At 40.4% G+C, this 20,210-nt stretch overlaps 3 protein-coding genes and 1 non-coding gene across 4 annotated transcripts; 3 read left to right on the forward strand and 1 right to left on the reverse strand.

Moving 5' to 3' along the window:
* The first annotated feature begins 9,746 nt into the window (after positions 1–9,746).
* Positions 9,747–11,521, forward strand: LOC122663464 (alcohol acyltransferase 9-like). The gene has a single exon (XM_043859157.1). It carries the CDS (start codon positions 10,036–10,038, stop codon positions 11,374–11,376), a length of 1,341 nt encoding a protein of 446 aa, XP_043715092.1. The 5' UTR covers positions 9,747–10,035; the 3' UTR covers positions 11,377–11,521.
* A 2,911-nt stretch (positions 11,522–14,432) lies between these two features.
* LOC122663486 (50S ribosomal protein L25-like) lies at positions 14,433–15,183 on the reverse strand. The gene has a single exon (XM_043859161.1). It carries the CDS (start codon positions 15,159–15,161, stop codon positions 14,433–14,435), a length of 729 nt encoding a protein of 242 aa, XP_043715096.1. The 5' UTR covers positions 15,162–15,183.
* A 3,335-nt stretch (positions 15,184–18,518) lies between these two features.
* Positions 18,519–19,622, forward strand: LOC122663480 (pentatricopeptide repeat-containing protein At2g40240, mitochondrial). The gene has a single exon (XM_043859158.1). The coding sequence runs from the start codon at positions 18,574–18,576 to the stop codon at positions 19,582–19,584; it is 1,011 nt and encodes a 336-aa protein (XP_043715093.1). The 5' UTR covers positions 18,519–18,573; the 3' UTR covers positions 19,585–19,622.
* Positions 19,623–19,904: 282 nt separating this feature from the next.
* TRNAE-CUC lies at positions 19,905–19,977 on the forward strand. Its single transcript has one exon. It is a non-coding gene; the product is annotated as a tRNA-Glu (tRNA).
* Positions 19,978–20,210: the final 233 nt, after the last annotated feature.

The raw sequence follows: 20,210 nt of genomic DNA on the forward strand, positions 1-20,210 counted from the left end.
TAAAGGTTATTCCTGTCAGCCAATTATTCAGAGATTGGTATCCTATTCTGTTAAAGAGGGACAGGAAATTGAAGAGGACATCTAGATGGCAACCCCCTCTCGATTATGTGGTTAAGCTCAACAAGGTAGCTGCTCGGGTATTGGGGTAATAATCAAGTTGTTGGGTGGAAGTGTGTCGGGGGTGTTCAAAAGAATAGAAGCGCTATAGTTATCTAATAAGGCCAATCCAGTAGCTTGCATCTTGAGTGGACATTGAATTTAGATGGCAACCAAAAAGTCAAATTGAGATTGCAAATGATTTAGGCTATGCAAGAAGTTTGAAACCTTGTATCTGTTTTGAGGATTCTATTCCTTTGTGAGTTGTGCCTAGATTTTATCGTATCATTGGTTTGGGGCTAGGATGTGGCCCTCTTAGGACTTGGGGTTACCTGTTGTACCACAAGTTCAGTACCTCCTACCTATAGAGAAATCAACACTTGATCAGCTTAGAGAGCACAAGTTGATTAGCAAGGTTTCATGGTTACTTGTAAATTTCAAGCATTATTTGATGGGTTTTTAGCTCAAATTGGTAGAGCACTTAGAACATGAGCATGTTCCAAGGGGATGGTGGTTCGAATCCACTAAGGCTCTTTTTATTCAACTGTTTATAGCATAGTTTGTTATGGCACTAATCCATACAAAAATCCAATTTTAATGACATCTTTGAAATTTGACATATTTGTATAATTATTTTAGTTCTGTTAATGAGATATTTTAATTTTATGTTAAGAGAAAAGGATTTTATAAGTATTTTTTGGAATAATTTAGAAGAAAATAATATTATTGTAATTAACATCAAATTTGGAAGAATAGATTTTACCAATCAGCATTTTCATTTCGCACAAGTACTCAGATTTTATCAAACAGTATTTTCATTATGTACAAGGTCTTTAGATTTATCAAACGGCCATTTATATATAAAGAACGGCGTTTCAAATCAAGAACGGTTTTGGTCAAGAACGTCCGTTCTTTACTCGTTACCAAACGTAGCCCAAGTCATAACGGTGTTATACACTTGTACGTAACCGACGGTGTAAGTTACGGGGGTATTCTGGTTAATATCTCGTTTTTCTCGGTGGTATAAGTCCATCAGGTTAAGTAACCGAGTACGGAAATTGTTCGTCGTTGCAGATCGTCTTGTTTGTCTTCTTAGAATTTGAGGTTTCGATTCCCTCAGTTTGATCGGAAAATCGAAGATATGGAAAACCTTACCGATACCGTCTACAGAGAATTGACATCCACGGAGAAGCTGAAGGTTGATGGATCTTTATCACCTCCAGTTTGCTGACCGGCCCAGTTCTCCAGTTCCTCTAACAAAGGGGGACTGAAATGACCTCTCTACCCATGCCCAAACACCCTGCCCGGGTGGGGTCCACCATCCCCCTATTAGAGGAACTGGGGAACTGGGCCGGTCAGCAAACTGGAGGTGATAATTTTCCGAAGGGTGATAGCTCCAACTTCACCCATTGGAAGTTCCAAATCAAGTTCGTCCTGGAAGAACTCGGCGTCGCTTACGTCCTCGCTGATACCAAACCCTCCGATCCCACCCAAGATTCCTCGCCAAAGGATCGAGAGTCACACGATAAATGGATCTCAGACGATCGTCGGTGCCGCTGCCTCATTCTCTTCGCCATGGAAAACGACCTCTTCTCGATGTACGACCCCTCCAAAACCGCCAAGTCCATCTTGGACTCCCTAACCTCCATGTACGTTTCGACTTCGTTACCCCATCGGATGAATCTGTTCAGGAAATGCACCCAGCACAAGATGTCTGAGGAGACGCACATCTTCGACCATTTGATTGAGATGGACACGATGGCCGTACAACTCAATAGAGCGGGTATGCCAGTTTCAGAGGATATCCAAGTTGTCGTGTTGATGAATAGCTTGCCTGATTCTTGGGATGATTTGAAGCGCTTGATCGAGCACATGAAGCCTGAGGAACAAACTATGAATAATGTGAGACAGCACTTGAGGTTGGAAGGAGAATTGCGAGCTCTTCATCATGGGGAGGAACCTGCCAGGAAGAGACAGAGGAATAACGAGGGTGGTTTCAAGGGCAAGTGTTTCTCATGTGGGAAGCGCGGCCATTACCAAGCCGATTGTCCTGATAAGGTTCTCCCTTTTGCCAATAACGATTCTCTTTGTTAAACATTCAATTATGTTGTCTGAACTCTGAACTTTTTCCCCTTTTATTTGATGAAGTGAACGTCGGATGCCATTTTGGAAATAAGCCAACAAGGGGTTCTCAAATCAACTACCAGAGGTGACAATCTACGCAGGTGAGAGCTGCCGTGGGCACTATTTAGGCCAATTATTACTAATTTACTTCTTTATTTTAGATAATTTGATTAAACGAAAGATTAGCTGGATAGTTTGATGAATCGATACCAATTTTTTGGGTAATCTAGAAATTTTTCTTTTTTTTTCTTTTTTTCCCCTTCAAAACTCATGGATCAGTTATATATTGGAAACTTGATTTATGGAATTGGGAATTCTGTTCGTATTCTAATTGCTGTGTTGTTAGGAATGGTTATTCTACAAGTTTAAGTAAACGTTTTTTTTTTTTTTTTTTTTTTAATGAAAGTTTAAGTATACTTATTGAACTGGATCACTTGAGAATTTTGGAATTAATTAATTTAATTGTATATAAACAAGATTCACAATTACAGTTTGCAATTGGTCCAAAGATTTGAGAGATTCGTATCGTTGTAGTTAGGCCTTATATGTTTTGGTGTACTAACAGTTAACGTCCACTAGTGTATCAGTGCATTGGATTCATGGTACATACTATGAATGAAAGAAAGATGCTCCACAAGGAATCCACTTCCTCTTGAAAGGGGAATATCAAGAGAAATTATTTGTTCATGATTGGACTTGAAATTTTGGATCAAATGGCATGATTTGTAAATTGTATATGAAGGATTTAAAATTTTATTATTTATTGATAATTATTATTTTTAAGATTTAGACACTTTTATTTGCAATCAATTGATCAGATTCTCTGAATTTGATGATCTGGTGAACTAGGTGGTTATAGTAATTATTTCCTAGTCTTTTTATGTGATATTGAAAAGTGGAGAAATTTAGGCTACGTCTGATAACATTTCTGTTATGGGAATGTTGTTCTTCTCTAGAAACATTTTTTTCCTGTTTTTGTGCAAGAAGACTAATTTTTTAATTGAGAATGAGTGTTCTGTTCCCGGAAAAAAAAAAAGTTGGCGTTTGGTAAAACCTGTTCCAGAACAGTTTAAAGATTCAATAATTACTGATGCCATTTTCATTAAAATTAAACCAATTAGTATATATCTGTCATTTCCATCAATATTAGCCTAACATTAAAATACATACATATCAATAACATTTCAGCTACTTTAAAATTCATCCAATTAATTAATTTCGATTAATTCATTGTAAGATGGAGGTGTGATTCTTTTTTTCGCAAATTTACGCATAGCTACCAAAACTTTCTTGAAGAATCGGCTAATCGTCTCCCCAGAGTATTGAAATCTTTCTTGAATGCCTCTATTATTCATCCTCTTTGCAATTGTTAACCTAAACATCACAATTTGCTCATCAACTCTAATATAACAACTCTCAACCAACCTCGATGTACAATTAAAGTACAAAGGTTGATGAACACATGTCGTTTTATCCTGAATTCCTAAAAACATCTGTCTTCATGTCTGTTCAGTTTCTCAATAACTGGTCTTGGGTGACGACCATCTCTACATGATTCCCTAGGGTAGAGCAATGACTATAATATTGGTATAGTCCCAATAAATTATACGAGACAGACTATCCAGGCAATTGCTAATTTAAAAACTTTTAGTAATTAGTATTAATGACAATGACACATTGATACACTTTCTCATAATTAGGGGGAGAGGAAAAAAAACAAATGAAAGCAAAGAAAATGAAGTGGGGGGAAAAGAAGGGTCATATACATTTAAGCATAATAGCATATTATAGAGGCTTCCATGACTGCAGTTAAAACACTTCCTTTCCACCAAAATCACCCCTTGTCACCTCTCTCTCTTCTTTAACCAGTATTCAAAATGAAACAGAATGCATGCAACTAAAACAGGGGAATCAGAAAAATTAGGCACATATAGCAGAAGCAAGATTATTCAAAATGAAACAGAATGCATGCAACTAAAACAGGGGAATCAGAAAAATTAGGCACATATGGCAGAAGCAAGATTATTCAAAATAGCAGAAGCAAGCTTAACATTAAAACCACCACCCCATCTCAACACTGCCCACCACAAAACAAAACCACCATGCAATCACCTCATAAACAAGTGTCAAACAAAGGGAATATGAACAAGTTTCCATGAAATCCAAGGAAAACAAGTAGAGATCCACAAGCCTTCTTAGTTGATTGCAGTCATATGACCAGTTTCTTCACCTTAAGCAGCACAACTCAAAGCTATAAACCCTCCATACTTCAATGAAGTGAACAGCATGAACTATAGAAGATTTTCACGAATTAGTCTATAGTAATCACTGAAACACTTTTTTTTTTTAAATGAACACAAAAATAGACTGCAAAATTGTACCCATTGTATCCCCACCTTCCACCCAATACCTGGAGAACTTTCCTGGAAAGACAGACAGCACAACACATGACCTCTGCATGAGTATGGGGAGGGCATATGCATTATTTCTTTTTGTTATCATATTCAAATATACAGTATGTTGGGGACAATGCTAAAAGAAATAGGCCTAAATTGGTCTGTTAATTACCTGGGCAATGCTTAGACTACAAATCACATTTTTCCTAGTGTTAAGAGGAAATTACTCGGGTTTAGGATTACCTCGATGTAGATTTCCACAAAGTGAAAAGGATCTGAAAACTTTACAATGGTCTACGTACACTCCTAGTCTAAGGGAACATGATGGAATCTCTAAGTGATACACACGCACTAAGGCGTGATCAAAGAGAGAGAGAGAGCAGGACGAGAGCACCTGAGATAAGAGAAAGAGAGGGGCTGTGGCAATCTCTTGTACGCAGCATCCCTCTTACTCATTATGTATAAGTGGGGGGACCACCATGTGGCCTTCTTCTAACTCTAGTGGGTCTGTGGGTCCCACAGCTGCCCCAAGTGGATGCCCATGGGCCTGACCCATATTGTTTAACACCTAGAAATACCTAGACATTATTATTATGACAAAACTAATGGGAAAATCTCATGCTATGTACACATAATGAGGATTCTGTTTTTTTTTTTGGGTAAAGCACATGAGGCTTTTATGGTTACTAGAAACCCCAAATTAGCTTATGTCTGTATGAGTCTACAACTTCAAGCATTTGACAATTTGGTTCCTCTATTGCTGACCTGCCCAGTAGGATGGTACTGTCGAGACACAACGAGGCAGTAAATGACCGCCTTACCCCTGCTCGGGCAAGGGGTAAGGTGGTAAGGCGGGTGAACCGTACCATCTGTTTCTGCTTTTTTGTTGTTCCTGTTTTTTCTAACTTTGGTCGGGTGTGCTTTGCTAAATCTGAGTAAGACCATTTTTTTCTCTATTCTTGTGGGTGAGGCGATGGTTGTGCGAAGTGGACTTCTAGAGACTCTATCAAATAGCTTTGAGAACTTAATTGTGGAATCTGACTAAAATTCTATGCTTGATGAGAGCAGTATCTAGCGTTCCAATGGTGGTTCAGCCGGTCATGGAGGACATTTTACATTTGTCATCATATTTTACTTTAGGGAAGCAGTTTTCTGTACGGGAGTGTGGCCTATGCCAGCACTCCCATGTGTCTATCTCTCTCATTAAAACAAGAGGGTAGAAGTGTCTTTTCACATGGGGAGGAGAGAGAGACTCATGGGAGTGCTAGTGTAGGCCACACTCCCGGACAGAGAACTTTTTCCCTTTACTTTATGTACCTTTCTTTGCATTCCTAAGGAGATAAATTTTGTTGCTAACTCTTTAGCAAGGAGGGCACTGTCGATGATGTATACGACAGCATGGCCCAATTCCACCCCATGTTTGGAAGAGCATGTTGATTCCACAACTATGTGTTCTCCAGACTGAAATGAATAAATTTCTTCTTACCCTGAAAAAAAAAAACAAAAAAAAAGTTTTGATGGAGATACCCTACAGATACATAAAAGTCATCCAAGGTCTTAGACATAGTCAATGTGGGATTATTTCTAAACTTTCATTCATGTGTGGTCCCTCGTAGATCACTACTATTAGGCCAACTATGTTACTGCCACGTCAATCTACGAACACAAACGAAGGACCACATTTCATGTGCATTGTCACCCAAAAGAGGGGCAAGGCAAAATACAAGGGAGTGATAGAAATAATCAAGTTTTTTTTTTGCAATAGATTACCAAAAGGCCAAAGAAGAATCCGGCACGCGAAATATATTTTACATTAAGGGAAAATGATGTATACATTGTCGGTAGTACACAGTCTCTCAGACTCTCTCCCCTCTGTGATACTTTCTCCTCCTTAACCATAAAAGAAGATCCCAAATATATAAGACACTCCCTCCTGTGTGTCAATTGGCTTGGTGTGGGTTCAGAATTCACCATGTTATTGGTTCAGTTGCAGTCGGTTTCAATTCGATTCCACCAGGGACAAACTACCTTAGCCAGGTCTCAAACCGAACCGTTAACATACTTGGCCTTGCATGTCAAGATCAAAACCAAACATAGAATTGGTTCAGTCTTCTTTCGGTTCAAGTAATCGGTCCTTAATTGGTTCCATAATAACAGGGTGAATTCTGAACCCAGATATATTCAGCTCAATGGTAAAGTTACACTAAAACTCAATGAAAGCCCTGTGGACTTTAATTGTCCATTAAAACATGAGCCGAAGTCCCTAAATCAAAATCCATATTTTTCGTTTCTTATTGGTTTTATTGGTTAGGTTTGGTTCTGAAGAAAAAAAGCACACAAAACCCTTTATGCTTAAGACCGAAACCGGACTAAATATTAGTATTGGGTCCGGTTTGTTTTTTTTTTTTGGTGGGCTCTAAACAATCAATACTACGTTCATTACATCTATAATCACATTAATAGTTGCATTGAAATTATCTTCATTTCGAAAATCAATATTGATAGTGATAGATCTATTTCTATATGGTAGGGTCAATGAGACTATGGTGGATAAGTTTCATCTTCAAAAGGAAAACATCATGAATCACAGGCTAAGGCCCCTGAATGACCGCTCAATGATAATGAAGGTAGAGGTGAAAAGACAATCAGGGAAGTTTGATTTTATCGTTTCTGTTCCCCAATTGAAGGAAACCCATTAGTGTGCACATTTTTCAAAGTCTTGGACTTTTAAAGCTTTATTTCCTTAATTTTCTTTGCACTAAAAGTCTTGGTGCAACGATTAGTTTGTTCCATTGTGACCAAGTGGTCACGGGTTTTTTGTGAAAATCAGGGGTAATACTGTATACATATGACCCTCCCTAGACCCCACAATGGTGGAATAAACCTCATACACTGGATACGTTTTTGTTTTTTAGCAAGGGAAGTTAAGGATTCACTTAGTCCACAAAATTTGATCTGCCTAAATTACATGTGACATATATTTGGGTTGTAAAAGAAAGGCTTCTTCCATGGAAAATGTGAACATTGCATATAGTTCACAAACAACCACATATCTCTTTTCTTTGTCATCTACAAATGAAACCAATTAAAAAAATGCAGCTACAACTCCAAACTCAAAAAGGCATTAGACAGAATATCTCAGCAGTCATACATTGCCCCCAAGCAAAATTTGAATGATGGTTGGTTGATGGCATCTAATATCTTTGTAAAACTATATGGTCATACCCAACATGCACTTCTGTCGTGTAGTTGGTAACAGTTTTAGTATTTATCATTGAAGTTGGTGTAGAGTTCATTAAACCATAAAAGGAGTAGGTGGCCAGTGGTGGGTTCTTATTAAGGAGAAAGATCCTGTTTGGTGATTCATCGATCGGAAGGAGCAATCATTTTAGAGAAAGATCATATATACTCACCAGCAGCCTAAGTGGCATTTTCGCGAACATGAAACATGCAACATGGGAAAACAGGTGGGTGTGGCCTTGTGGGGATCAGATCGACTCATAATCACGTGCAATCTTTGTTAAATAACCTCTCTCATCTTCCTATTCATGGCTCAGCCCTCATTCAAATAAAATAAAGAGTATTATTAACTCATCAAGGATGCAATCATGCTTGTCTCATAATAATCAATCAAAGCTCCTCTCTCTCTCCATAGGTTGATATTCCTTCTTAAACAAATCTTTCTATCTTTTCTCCCTTTTCTTCTTTGCTTTTGTGAAAAGACGAGAACCACTTATCAAAACAAGCATGGCTTCTAGTAAATGGGAAAGAGAAAGAGAATAGAAACAAACATGACTGAGTACAGAGGCATATCCAGAGTCTACCTACAAAGGAGGTGACAAAGTTGTTTCTCCCCATGTTCTTATCTGTTTAGGAATGCGTCATCTAATAGCTAAAGGGCCCATAAAAAAAGGACTTGACTCATGAACTATGATAGATCTGTGGGTCTTTACTTCCCTAGTATCTTACTACCCTGGTGCAGTATGTAGCTTAAATTTCCTTCCTCTTTTTCTTGAAAAGAAAAGCAAGTACCAGGTTGGTGGGTCCTCAATCTTCACATGGCAATGAGCATCTCTACCTTGCACCCCCATGAAATGTAAAATGCGGACTGATTAGATGGGTGATGGATAGTTAATTGAGTTAAAACACCACTAATAAAGCCTCCCTTGTCATCTAGATTTCAATATTAATTATGGGTTTTGATGCAATGAGTGTGCTCTAGCATGTAGCATCAAGGGCTACTTTAGGGAATATTGGAGAAGCTACTTCATTAGCAAAGATAGTCCCAAGTTGTGTTCCTTTCTTGGTAATGGGTATCGGTGTCACGGCTCAATCCTCAAGGTAAGGTTATTCACTTATTCTGGTGTGTGTGGGACGGTGGGTTTATCCCTACAAGTAAGGAAAAAAGTAAAACATTCTCCAACTTTGACGAAGAAATCCGATTGTATATTGTAATGGATTGTTAGAAATTACAGGTACAGAGAAAGACACAAAAGAAGCCAGTAAGAAACAAACAAGCAGTGGGGCTACGAAGGAATTAGGATGCCATAAAATGTAATCTTTCATGCGCCAAATTGAATCTTGATACGGTGCCACGGTGGGGTTCAGTGGCCCGACAAGCAAGAGAGTGTGCCCTACGCAACAGTGGGCACCCAGTAGATGCTCCCCCTCTCTTTTCACAGATGTAATATTCATATTCTATGCATTTTGGATATTTCTTCAGTTTGGTTTTATACGGAAGACCCATGTGATAAAAGCCAGCAAGCACTGAGCCTCCTATGCGTCTACCTTTTTTTTTTTTTGGGTATAACCTCTTATGCGCCTACTTACAATCTTTTTATCGACTCCCTTTCTCGTTCTAGGCTTTACTCATACCTAGGAGACAAATCATCGATCATGTAGTGAGCATATCCACGAGCCCTCCATACTATGATCAAGCAATACCGACTCAGTCTCTGCTTTGTAAAATATGATCAGATATTCGGATCCGAGCACTTTGGCAGTTGGGCCCCCCTCGTATTAACGTGGTGATGCGAAACACAGGCACCAGCATCCATCGCCCATCAACTCAAAAGAAAAGCCAACCAGAGAAAGAGAGAGAGACGGTAAGAAGAAGAGCGGGGCTAAATAGATAGATAGATGTCCCCCAAACGGACAGAAAGCATAACCCAGATTTGTTTTTAATATATAATCCATAAAGCGACGCACGGAGAATCTCGCACAAATCTTTAGAGAGAGAGAGAGGGTGAGAAAAGATCCAGGTGGCTCGTTCTTTTGTTCTACAGTTCTTCTCACCCTCGCGTGTCGCCTTAAAAACACCCCCTTGCCCCCTGAACTCCCCTTGTCGAAGCAGACACACACAAGGTGTTTGAAAGCCGAACTTTCTCTTCTTCGTCTCAAAATACCGTGTAGTAAAATCATGGCAAACACCAGCATACGAGTGAAAGAAGCAGTACTGGTAACCCCTTCAGAACCAACCCCAACCCATGTCCTTACCCTCTCCGCTCTCGATTCTCAGCTTTTCCTCCGCTTCACCATTGAATACCTCTTCGTCTACCGCTCTCGTTCAGTTCCTAACCGCTCTGCCACCACCGCACGTCTTAAAGCTGCACTTTCGCAAGCCCTCGTCTCTTACTACCCACTCGCCGGTCGAATCAGGGCGGCCCGACCAGACGCCTCGAACCTTGAGGTCGTGTGTCGAGCCCAAGGTGCGGTATTCATCGAAGCCGTCTCCGATATCCCAGCAGCTGAGTTGGAAAGTGCCCCGCGTTACTCCACCCAATGGCGAAACCTGCTGTCCTTCCACGTGGCAGACGTTCTTCAAGGGACCCCACCTCTTGCTGTCCAGCTAACTTGGCTCCCTGATGGTGCAGCGGCGGTTGGCGTAGGTATCAGCCATTGTCTCTGCGACGGAATCGGTAGCGCCGACTTCCTCAACACAGTCGCGGACCTAGCCACGGACAGATGTGGACTCGCTGAATTGAAACCGAAACCCATCTGGCATCGCCACCTTCTCGACCCGGTCATTCGCCAACCCCACCACCGATCTCCGGCGGCTTGCCACCCCGAGTTCGACCAAATTCAAGACTCCTATGGGTTTGTCCAACGGTTCTCCCGAGAACCACTCACTCCAACATGCGTCACCTTCGATCGAAGAGCTCTAACGCAACTCAAGAAGCTCGCACCGTCCACCAGCCAACCCAACGAGCTGAATCGTTCGTACACGTCGTTCGAGGTGCTCTCAGCCCACGTATGGAGATGCTGGGCTAAAGCTTTGCAGCTACCGGGGACACAAACGTTGAGGCTTCTCTTCAGCGTCAACATTCGGAACAAAGTGAAGCCCAACCTCCCTGAAGGCTATTACGGAAACGGATTCGTGCTGGGCTGTGCGCAGACCGGGGCGAAGGAGCTGATTGAGAATGGGCTGGGTTGGGCGGCTGGATTGGTTAGGAAAGCCAAGGAGAGAGTAGGAGACGAGTACGTGAGAAGGGTTGTGGAATCGGTGAGTGGGTCAAGGGCATGCCCAGACTCGGTTGGAGTGTTGATAATATCACAGTGGTCAAGGCTGGGATTGGAGAGAGTTGACCTGGGAATGGGAATGGGGAAGCCCGTTCACGTGGGTCCCATTTGTTGCGACAGGTATTGTCTGCTCTTACCAGTTTTCGAGCAGAGAAATGCAGTGAAGGTGATGGTGGCGGTCCCCAAGAACGCCGTTGACAAGTACGAGCATTTACTCACCACCAGCCTCACATCGTCTTGACTCACTCTGACTCTCCCTTGACTCGTTCCGTACACATTTGACTTGTAAGCTTTTTAAAATGACTTTTCAACACTGTTCCAAGATTCTCCTGGTACGCAAACCAATTCGGATCGGCTCTTGCTCTCTTGTCTTCTCTTCTCTTCTCTTCTCTTCACTGCTTTGTTTTTATTCTCGATCTCTTTCCAGTTAATTGAATCTTATTTGATTTGAAATGCCAAATGGCCTTGATCCTAATCCAACGGTTTAGAATATCAGGTACAAACTTTTGTCCACATGTCCTGTGGTCCTGAGTCAGGAATTAGGAGGACCCACAATAACGTATCTGCTTCAACTGTCTTGAGTCCTTGACCGACTTAGCACTTAGCACTTCACCAAAAAAAAAAACCTTAGCACTAGTCTTCGTACGAGAATCGTTTTCGAATAGCCTAAGCCACATAGATGGAATTGAAGAGAACCATTCTCATATGAGAACCTGATCCAGCCTCAACACACTTCTCCTATGACCCAGCCGATCCCATGGTCAGCTGTCTTTGATGGAATCGATGCAACAATTTGCAGTCACGCAAGCGATTATTGATTAATTTTGCAACAACTGTTATGACAATAATTTGTCATTTTTTTAACTCTTTCTTTAACTTCTATCAAATTTTTTCGTGTAAATTTCATGCAAAATAGTGTAAGTTTTTTATAAATATAACAAAATTATATTTATTAGCATTGGCTAGTAAATTAGTGTGGTATCTTGATAAAATCTGTTCTTATAATACACACATTTACATTAAATTACTTTTCAACAATTTTTCCCTTGAATTTATATATATATATAGATAGAGAGAGAGAGAGACAATAATAGACATTTTTCTTAAACAAAATTTAGGTTACAAGACACCAATAGACATGTAGAAATATATTAATCATCATCTCAGTTTAATATAAAGGAAAAAGATCCCCACACTATCTATTCAATTGTATACTGTCTCATAGGACATATTTTTTTTAATTTATTTTTCTCTCTTTCTTAACCATTATAAGTCCCCTAATGATGATACCGTTTCATGCACTACCATTGATACTCACATGATTGAGACATTGAGTGTTTTCAATCATCATTTACGATATTTAGAAGAGGACCATATCTATGATTTTTGAAAGACAAGGAATTGAATAAAATTAGGCTTTACTACCTACTACCAACGAGGATGATGAATTATCGGATCCACTTGTTTTCTTTCCTACAAAAGAAGATCAAATTGACCCTTATGAACAACTTGATGCACTAACTCCCTTCCATCCTTTAAGCGCAATGCGACAAAAGGAAGAAATATCTTCATGAATTCAAAAGGAATTGATTTCTTAACATATCTGATCCGTATTTTTTTTAGAGCTTAGGTCAAGCATCTTTAAATCAAAGTCAAGAAAGAATATGCTGGTCGCTTGATTATACTTTACTGGGTACCCATTTTATACATAACCTAAAGTCAGGTTAGTGTTTACCAAACAGAAAAAAAAAAAAAGTGAGTGATTAGTGTCTACGTGGTTGATTTAGAAGGGTGTTATGTCAACACTGTTGCTTTGTCACATCTGGTCCACGTCACCTGTACTACTACTATGAAAATCTGTAAATGTTCCTTCACAGATAAAGTGACACGTAACACTATTTGTATGTCACATCACACTTCTAATCCTTTCTCTTTTTTCCCCAAACCCCTCTTCTTCCTAGCTAATCTCTTCCCATGATTCCTGATGGATGTGGTAGTCTTAGTCTTAAAACTTGGTAGGGTCGAAGAGAGATGACATATGCCGATGTGCACCACACATCTGTGAAAATATAGTGCGCCACACATATCTGTGGACCCAACATTGCCTATAAAATTTCTACTGCCTTTTCACACTTGTTTAGTTGTAATTGTTGGCCTCCTTCTAATTTTAGAATCGATGGGTCAACTCAAAGTATCTCCCGTTCAAACTCGAAATTCCGATTGAAACCAATTTCTAAATGGTTTTTTGATCGATGCGTCAAAAGTTTAAGGCTTTTGGAATGCATTAGCTCAAGTCCTTTAATTAATCTCATATTAGATTTGTTTAATTTAATCTTCATGTATTAGATCGGACTCCATTAAGCACATTACAAGTTACAATGTTTCTGTAACTATCGTCATCGATGGCTCACTCTGTCGGTAGTTAATCTTTTTTTTTTTATGACTTTTACTTTACTCGAAGTAGTCTTCTCTTAGATAGCTCTTTTTGTGACTTGAAACCGTGACGTAGTGTCTGGCTCTGATACTAAATATTGAATATTTGATTGATACTTGAAAAGCTCTAGAGTTGTTGGAATACGTTAAATAAAATCCTTTAACGTATCACATATTAAACTGGTCCAATCTAATGCTCATATAGTAGATGGCCCCCATTAGGCACATAACACTCATTAGGCACATAACACTTTTGTGTGCTTCTATTTACTAATTCTTTCTTAGATGCCAATTTCAAGACAAGGAGGTAGGACCAATTACATGTATTGATTTAAAATCTTTATTACATCTACAGCCTAAGTTATCCATGTCCCTGAACCTCTTGACTTCTCATTATCCATGGTGGAAAAAAAATTTCTAATTAAACACATTCCATTGGATGAGATGGAGGGCAAGAAGTGTAATAACATATTCCCATCGCTTTCCCATCCAACAGTTTAAAACACAATAATGTACATAGTCGCGTGGCTTTTGCACCAGTGCAGGAACCAATGAAAGCGCACACAAGAGCATCAATGTGGATGAGATTTTTTATTTCTCAGATGGGTGGTAATTTCACATACTCCTGTGTGTTTCGACACAGGGTTACACTACCAAGTAGCCATTTTTTTTTGGGAAAATTTCACGGACACAACCCTGAAAGTATCTAATATCTCATAAACTACCCTTATTTTATTAAGATATATGAACTTAATCCACTTCGTTAGGCTTGTGCTGTTAAGTTGCTGTTATTTATTTTATAATGATCAACTTACCCTTAAAAAATATAAACTTACCATAATACCCTTAAGGGTTATCTCTTCATCATCTTCGATCTGACGGCGGAAGAAGCAAGAACAGGGGCTTCTTCTTCTTTCTCAGACACCGTGAAACCCTAGAAAGGAACTTCCATGAAATCCTCCCTTTACTGCAATTGCCATCACATACCAGTATACCACACAGGTATTTCAAACTTGCTCTTATCCTGTTCAGATGCCCTCCTTTCAAGATCCCAGGGCAACGATCCTCTCCCTTAAAAATGATTGGCACATTGACCTTCAACTCTGAACCACTCTGAGCCCAAGCAAAAACCAGGTTTAGGATTTTCCCGGTGTCGGGATCCTTATGAATCTTTATAGGAAGCACTGTTCCGGACTCGAGGAGGTGAGAGGAGCCGGCACCTGCACGAATTTGGAGCTGAAACGTGGTAGAGCACAAGAATAGAGGTTCTACCGACTTAAGTATGGAATGAATTTGTTTCCTTTCAGTGGTGATGAGATGCTTCCTTGATACGGCCGTGCTAATTCTACTGTCATTGCCACTACTGATACTGCTATTAGGGTCGAGTTCTTGGAATTGCTGGGCGAAGATGACGGCAGGGATCCTGCCTTGGGCTCTGTCCCTGGCGGACATTCTGCTACCTGTGTAATCTCTTGGTATTGCCTGTATGGTGTGGTACGATGCAGTTGCAGATGATGATGATGAAGCCCTAGGCCTCACCAACGCAACTGCCCTGCTCAACCCACCTGCGGCGCCGTTCCACCACCTCGCCATTTCCAACTTCTCTGCTATTATCCTCTCCAATTGCCATCACATACCAACCTTAGGATCCCTGGTTTGAATCCTTCAAAGCCCTCACTAACGTTTTTACCCAAGTAGAGAACGCCATTTTTAAAATCGATTCTTCGATAATCCAGACTGGCGAGGATCTGTCCACACTCGCCCTTTTCGTTTCCCCTGCTGCTGCTGCCGAGGTTCCCATCACCACAAACACCATCGAGAAGTCTGAGGAGAAGATTGTTAATTCCAGCTCGACTTTGGACTGTAACTATACCTTGAAGCAAGTTAATTGTTCGGATCCGCGTGTTCTCATTGCGATAGAGAAGTTCAATATCAAGGTATTTATATCCATCGTCTTCTTAGGGTATCAGACCCCTGTGAATGGATCGAAGCCGAATGAGTATGATAAGGCATGAAAATTTCAGAACAAGAAGGAGAAGAGGGTAAGGATTTCTGTTACTATTTTGATTTCGAGTCAAGGAAGTAGCATCAGTTGTCGAGGAAGGAGAATTTCTACGTAGGGGGGACGGTGGTGTTGCGGGAAAAAGAAAGAAGAAGAAGAAGATGAAGAAGGGGTACCATGGGTGTTACTTTCTTTTTTTATAGTTAAATAACTAAGAGGGTAAAATCGACTCTTTACTTTGGGTGACACTAAGAGGGTAAAATCGAAATTTTATCTTGGGGGTCACCCGTCACCTGCTTAACGTTAGGGGGAAGCTTGCTATTTTGACCAAGTATGGTAAGTTTCTGAGATATTGGATACTTTTAGGGAGTGTCCGTGAAATTTTCCCTTTGTTTTTTTCACAAAATATATTCAACTTAAGGGTGTCAAAATGAAACCGAAACCGAATATCGAAATCGGAACCGATTGTTTACGATCGAACCGAATCGAATCACAAAAAAATGGTGCGATTCTGATGTCACATGTTCTCTATCCGGTTTGGTTCAATTCAAAATCGAAAAACCGTCGATTAACCGCCAGTTTTGAACTGAATAGAATCGGATAGAATCCAAGAGTCCATAACTGTCTAATCCTCTTCTCTTTTATGTTTTACCTAATTGACTAATCCTTTTACCTTTTACCCTTTAGGTTTTAATAGTTAGTTACATACTCCCCAATTAACACGACTGCGAAATCGTCTTTACGTCGCCAGCCACCTCTCCTCAACGTTGAGTCGTTCACTTCAATTTGTCTTCTTCACGGTCTCATCTCTTAGAGTGGTTTCAAAGTTGCAGTGGAGGTCCATAGTAATTATTTATTCTTTGCTTTTGTGAAACCGATGATATATTCTGATTTGTTTATGAAATGGGTTAATTGAATTAATGGGTACAAAGGTGGAAGGTTGAGTATTAATTATAAGGTTTTGTTAGTGATATTCTTATTTATTAATTATATTCTAATTTGTTTATGAAATATATAATTTCTCCCACATAACAAGGAAATGGATGATAGAATTAAAGGATACAAAGTTGAAACCAGATGTGAACTGGTATGACAAACCGCATGTAAACTGGTTTTTAGCCGTATAAAAAAAATCGAATAGAAACCGCGAAAACCGCACCGCATATAAAATGATTTTGATTTTGGGTGATTCTTATCCGGTGCGGTTTTGATTTCTACCTTGCAAAATGTGCACTGAACCGGAACCACACCGTATAATCAAAACCGCACCGTTTGACACCCTTAATTGAACCCAAGTGAGGGAAAAGGACAAATATACAAGCCCGTGGGCCGAAACAAAAGGAGGAACAAAAATTAGGCCAAGGCCTATAAACCTACAACCACGGGATTTAACACACTAAGAGCAAACCAAAATGGCTAGGGGTATATACGGAACTGGCAGGTCCCGGGAGATAGAGATAAATATATCCCTAGCCGATGCCATGGGGGGAAATGTAAAAGCAGAACCTTTCGGGGAACATCAAAGGAGATATCATTCTCGATTAAGGGTGTCAAAACAAAATCGAAACCGTTTATCGAAATCGAATCGAGCCGTTTAAATCAGAACCGGTTAAATGGTCTGGTTATAGTTTCAGAAATGCCACCATTTAGTTAAGTGGTTCGGTCCGATTTTAACCGATTAATGCAACGGTTTCAAGCCATTTAATCCAATTACAATCGATTATAACCATTTAAACTAAACATCAAAAGATTCAAAACCTAGCATTAGCAACTACTAAGTACTAACCACTAAATCACTAACTCACTAAGTCACGTTTCATCAATAAATGATTTCCTTTTTTTTTTAAAAAAAAAAAACTAATAATTTCATAATTAATAACTAATTAGTATTAGTAAATAGAAGGTAAACTGTTTTCTAACCAAAAAGAAAAAAAGAAAAATGGGTAAATAGTGATTGAAGGTAAAACATTTTCATGGGATCCATCTTCAATTGAAGGTATTTATTAATTAAAAGAGATGCATTGCAGGTTGCAACCCATTTTCTATTAAAAAATGCAGGAGGTTTGGCTTGAAAACTATTAAACTATTTAATAAATCAAAATGTTATTCATAATCGGCTAACCTAAACCGTGTAAAACCGTATAGAACCATTTAACTGAAAACCGTGTATAACCATTTGATCGAAAACCGTGTATAACCATTTAAGCGAAACTGTTTAAAAACCGTATAACCGAAACAGTTTACTAAATGGTTACGATTTTGGATATGCAACCGTTTAGCTAAACGGTCTGATTACGGTTTCTACCCTCAAGCAGTCAAAATTGAACCGTTTAACACCCTTATTCTCGATTAGCAAGAAGCAGCGAAGAGAGTTCAACAATCTTCGCCTATTTCTTTCCCACCAAATGTTATATATAACAACACAAAAAGCATGCTTGACCACGACATAACTAGAGACTTACCTTTAAATTTGAGAGCACCCAAGCCCACTCTCGATCAAAGGGAAGGCCAGCATTTGGCCAGAACACCGGCCCAAACCATCTTGGAAAAAAGGGCATAAAAAAAAATGGGCAATGAAAGGAGAAAACCTTGAATGGGAAGTGAGGCCATGAGGGCCCTCCAGAATTTAGCTTGTTTCCAGGGAACCCAGTACGCCCAGAGTGCTGCCAGCCGTTGGGCTGTCCGGCACATATCCCTAGGCATGTGCCGAGATGTGTGCAGCCCGCTGGATGCCCCCTGGGCGCTGAGCTCCTGGAGACGATCCTGATCCGGCCCTCCATGCAGTAAATCTATGATGAGTTATAATTCCCTTTAGCAAAATTAATCTAGGGCACAGTAGCTCAGGCCCACTTAAAAATCTAATCCCAGCCCAGCCCAGCCCGCCTGAAGCCTTGAAACCAATCGGAGCAGGAAAGAGTATCTTCGTCCTCAAAATCCACAGCCTTCAACTGCCCTCTCTTTTCTCATCTTGAGACCTGAATCTAAAACCCTAAACCCTGAACCATGTTGGCGAGAATACTCTTCTGTAAAACCCATGGGAAGATGAAGATCTCGGCTTCTCCTTCTCTCCTCTGCATCACCTCCCGTTTCCTCTGCACACCCACCACCCAAAAGGCCCGATACCCCTACCCAGACCAGCCCAACTCCGCCTACTACGACGATCTCGTCTCTGACGCCGGCCGTGCCCGAGATTTCAAGACCCTTCACCACCTCCTCAACAAGCGTAACAAAGACGGATGCTTCAACACCGGCAACACCTTCAATTTCATCACCAACTACGACGATGACCTTTCCATCCTCGACACCCTCACCGAAACAATTTCCAATCTCGACAAAGGCTTCGCCCGTAAGGGCGCCTTCGATGCCCTCATTGCCCGTCTTTGCAGATTGAATCAAATTCAGAGATCTCTGCGTATCGTCGAGGTGATGATTCACGGCAATCACGGCATTAACGCCTGCACTTTCCACCCAATCGTCAGCACCCTCACGAGAAAGAAGAAAATGGAAGAAGCCCATCGCGTCTTAGCTCTGATGAGAGAGACTAGGATCTCCCCAGACGTCGCCTCCTATAACTACCTCCTCACGGCGTACTGCGTCAAGGGAGATCTTTCGGCTGCGGTTGGAGTTTTGACGGAGATTCGGGAGGAGAAAATTGAAGCGGATTCGAGGACTTACGATGCAATGGTGCTTGGAGCTTGTAAGGCAGGGAAGATTGAAGGGGGTTTGGCGATGTTGAGGAGGATGGAGGAGGAAGGTGTACCTGCTTTGTATTCGACGCATGCTCATGTTATTAATGGGTTGGTGAGGTTGGAGTACTTTGCTCAGGCAGTCGAGTTCGTGTTAAGCGTTGCAGGGAAGGATAAGGCGTTGGATGCTCAGAATTTTGGGCATCTGGGGAAGTATTTGATGAAGAGGAGGAGGTTTGAGGAAGCTAAGCTGATTTTTGGGAAGATGGATAAGAGGGGGTTGGTGATGGGGGATAAATTGAGAGAAGATTATCACAGTTTGATGTGATTCATTAGTTAATTCATTATTCCTTCTTGTAATTTATCACTAAATAGCAATATTATCACTTTGATCTTCTTCTTCTTCACTAATGATAAGCTTGCAACACTCTTAAGTGGTCCAAACTCGAACTCGACACATCTGAAATGTCTTCAATCCATGATTGCATTTTCCATGGAAGGATTACTTATATTGCCTGACTAATTGGGGGTTCCAAATTGTAGTTGATTGACCATGCCGATGCAGTAGAGAGCTCTTCTCTGTATTGTTGATATGACAAATCAAATGTTTTAGGTCTTTTCCTTAGCTAGATAATAACTTAACACCAATCCGTTGTAGTCTAGTTGGTTAGGATACTCGGCTCTCACCCGAGAGACCCGGGTTCAAGTCCCGGCAACGGAATTTTTTTTCCCATTTTTTTATTATAGTTGGTTATTATATTATTCCCGGGAGTGTTATGTGACAAACGCATGCCTATTAAGCTTAAAGGAAAATTCTATAGGACAGTTATAAGACCAGCCATGACTTATGGAGCGGAATGTTGGACAGTTAAGAAAAGTAATATAGATAAGATGAGTGTAGCAGAGATGAGGATGTTGAGGAGGATGTGTGGCAAGACCAGGAGAGATAGAGTA

This window comes from Telopea speciosissima, chromosome 1 (genome assembly GCF_018873765.1).
Source record: "Telopea speciosissima isolate NSW1024214 ecotype Mountain lineage chromosome 1, Tspe_v1, whole genome shotgun sequence".
NCBI classification, from domain to species: Eukaryota; Viridiplantae; Streptophyta; class Magnoliopsida; order Proteales; family Proteaceae; genus Telopea; species Telopea speciosissima.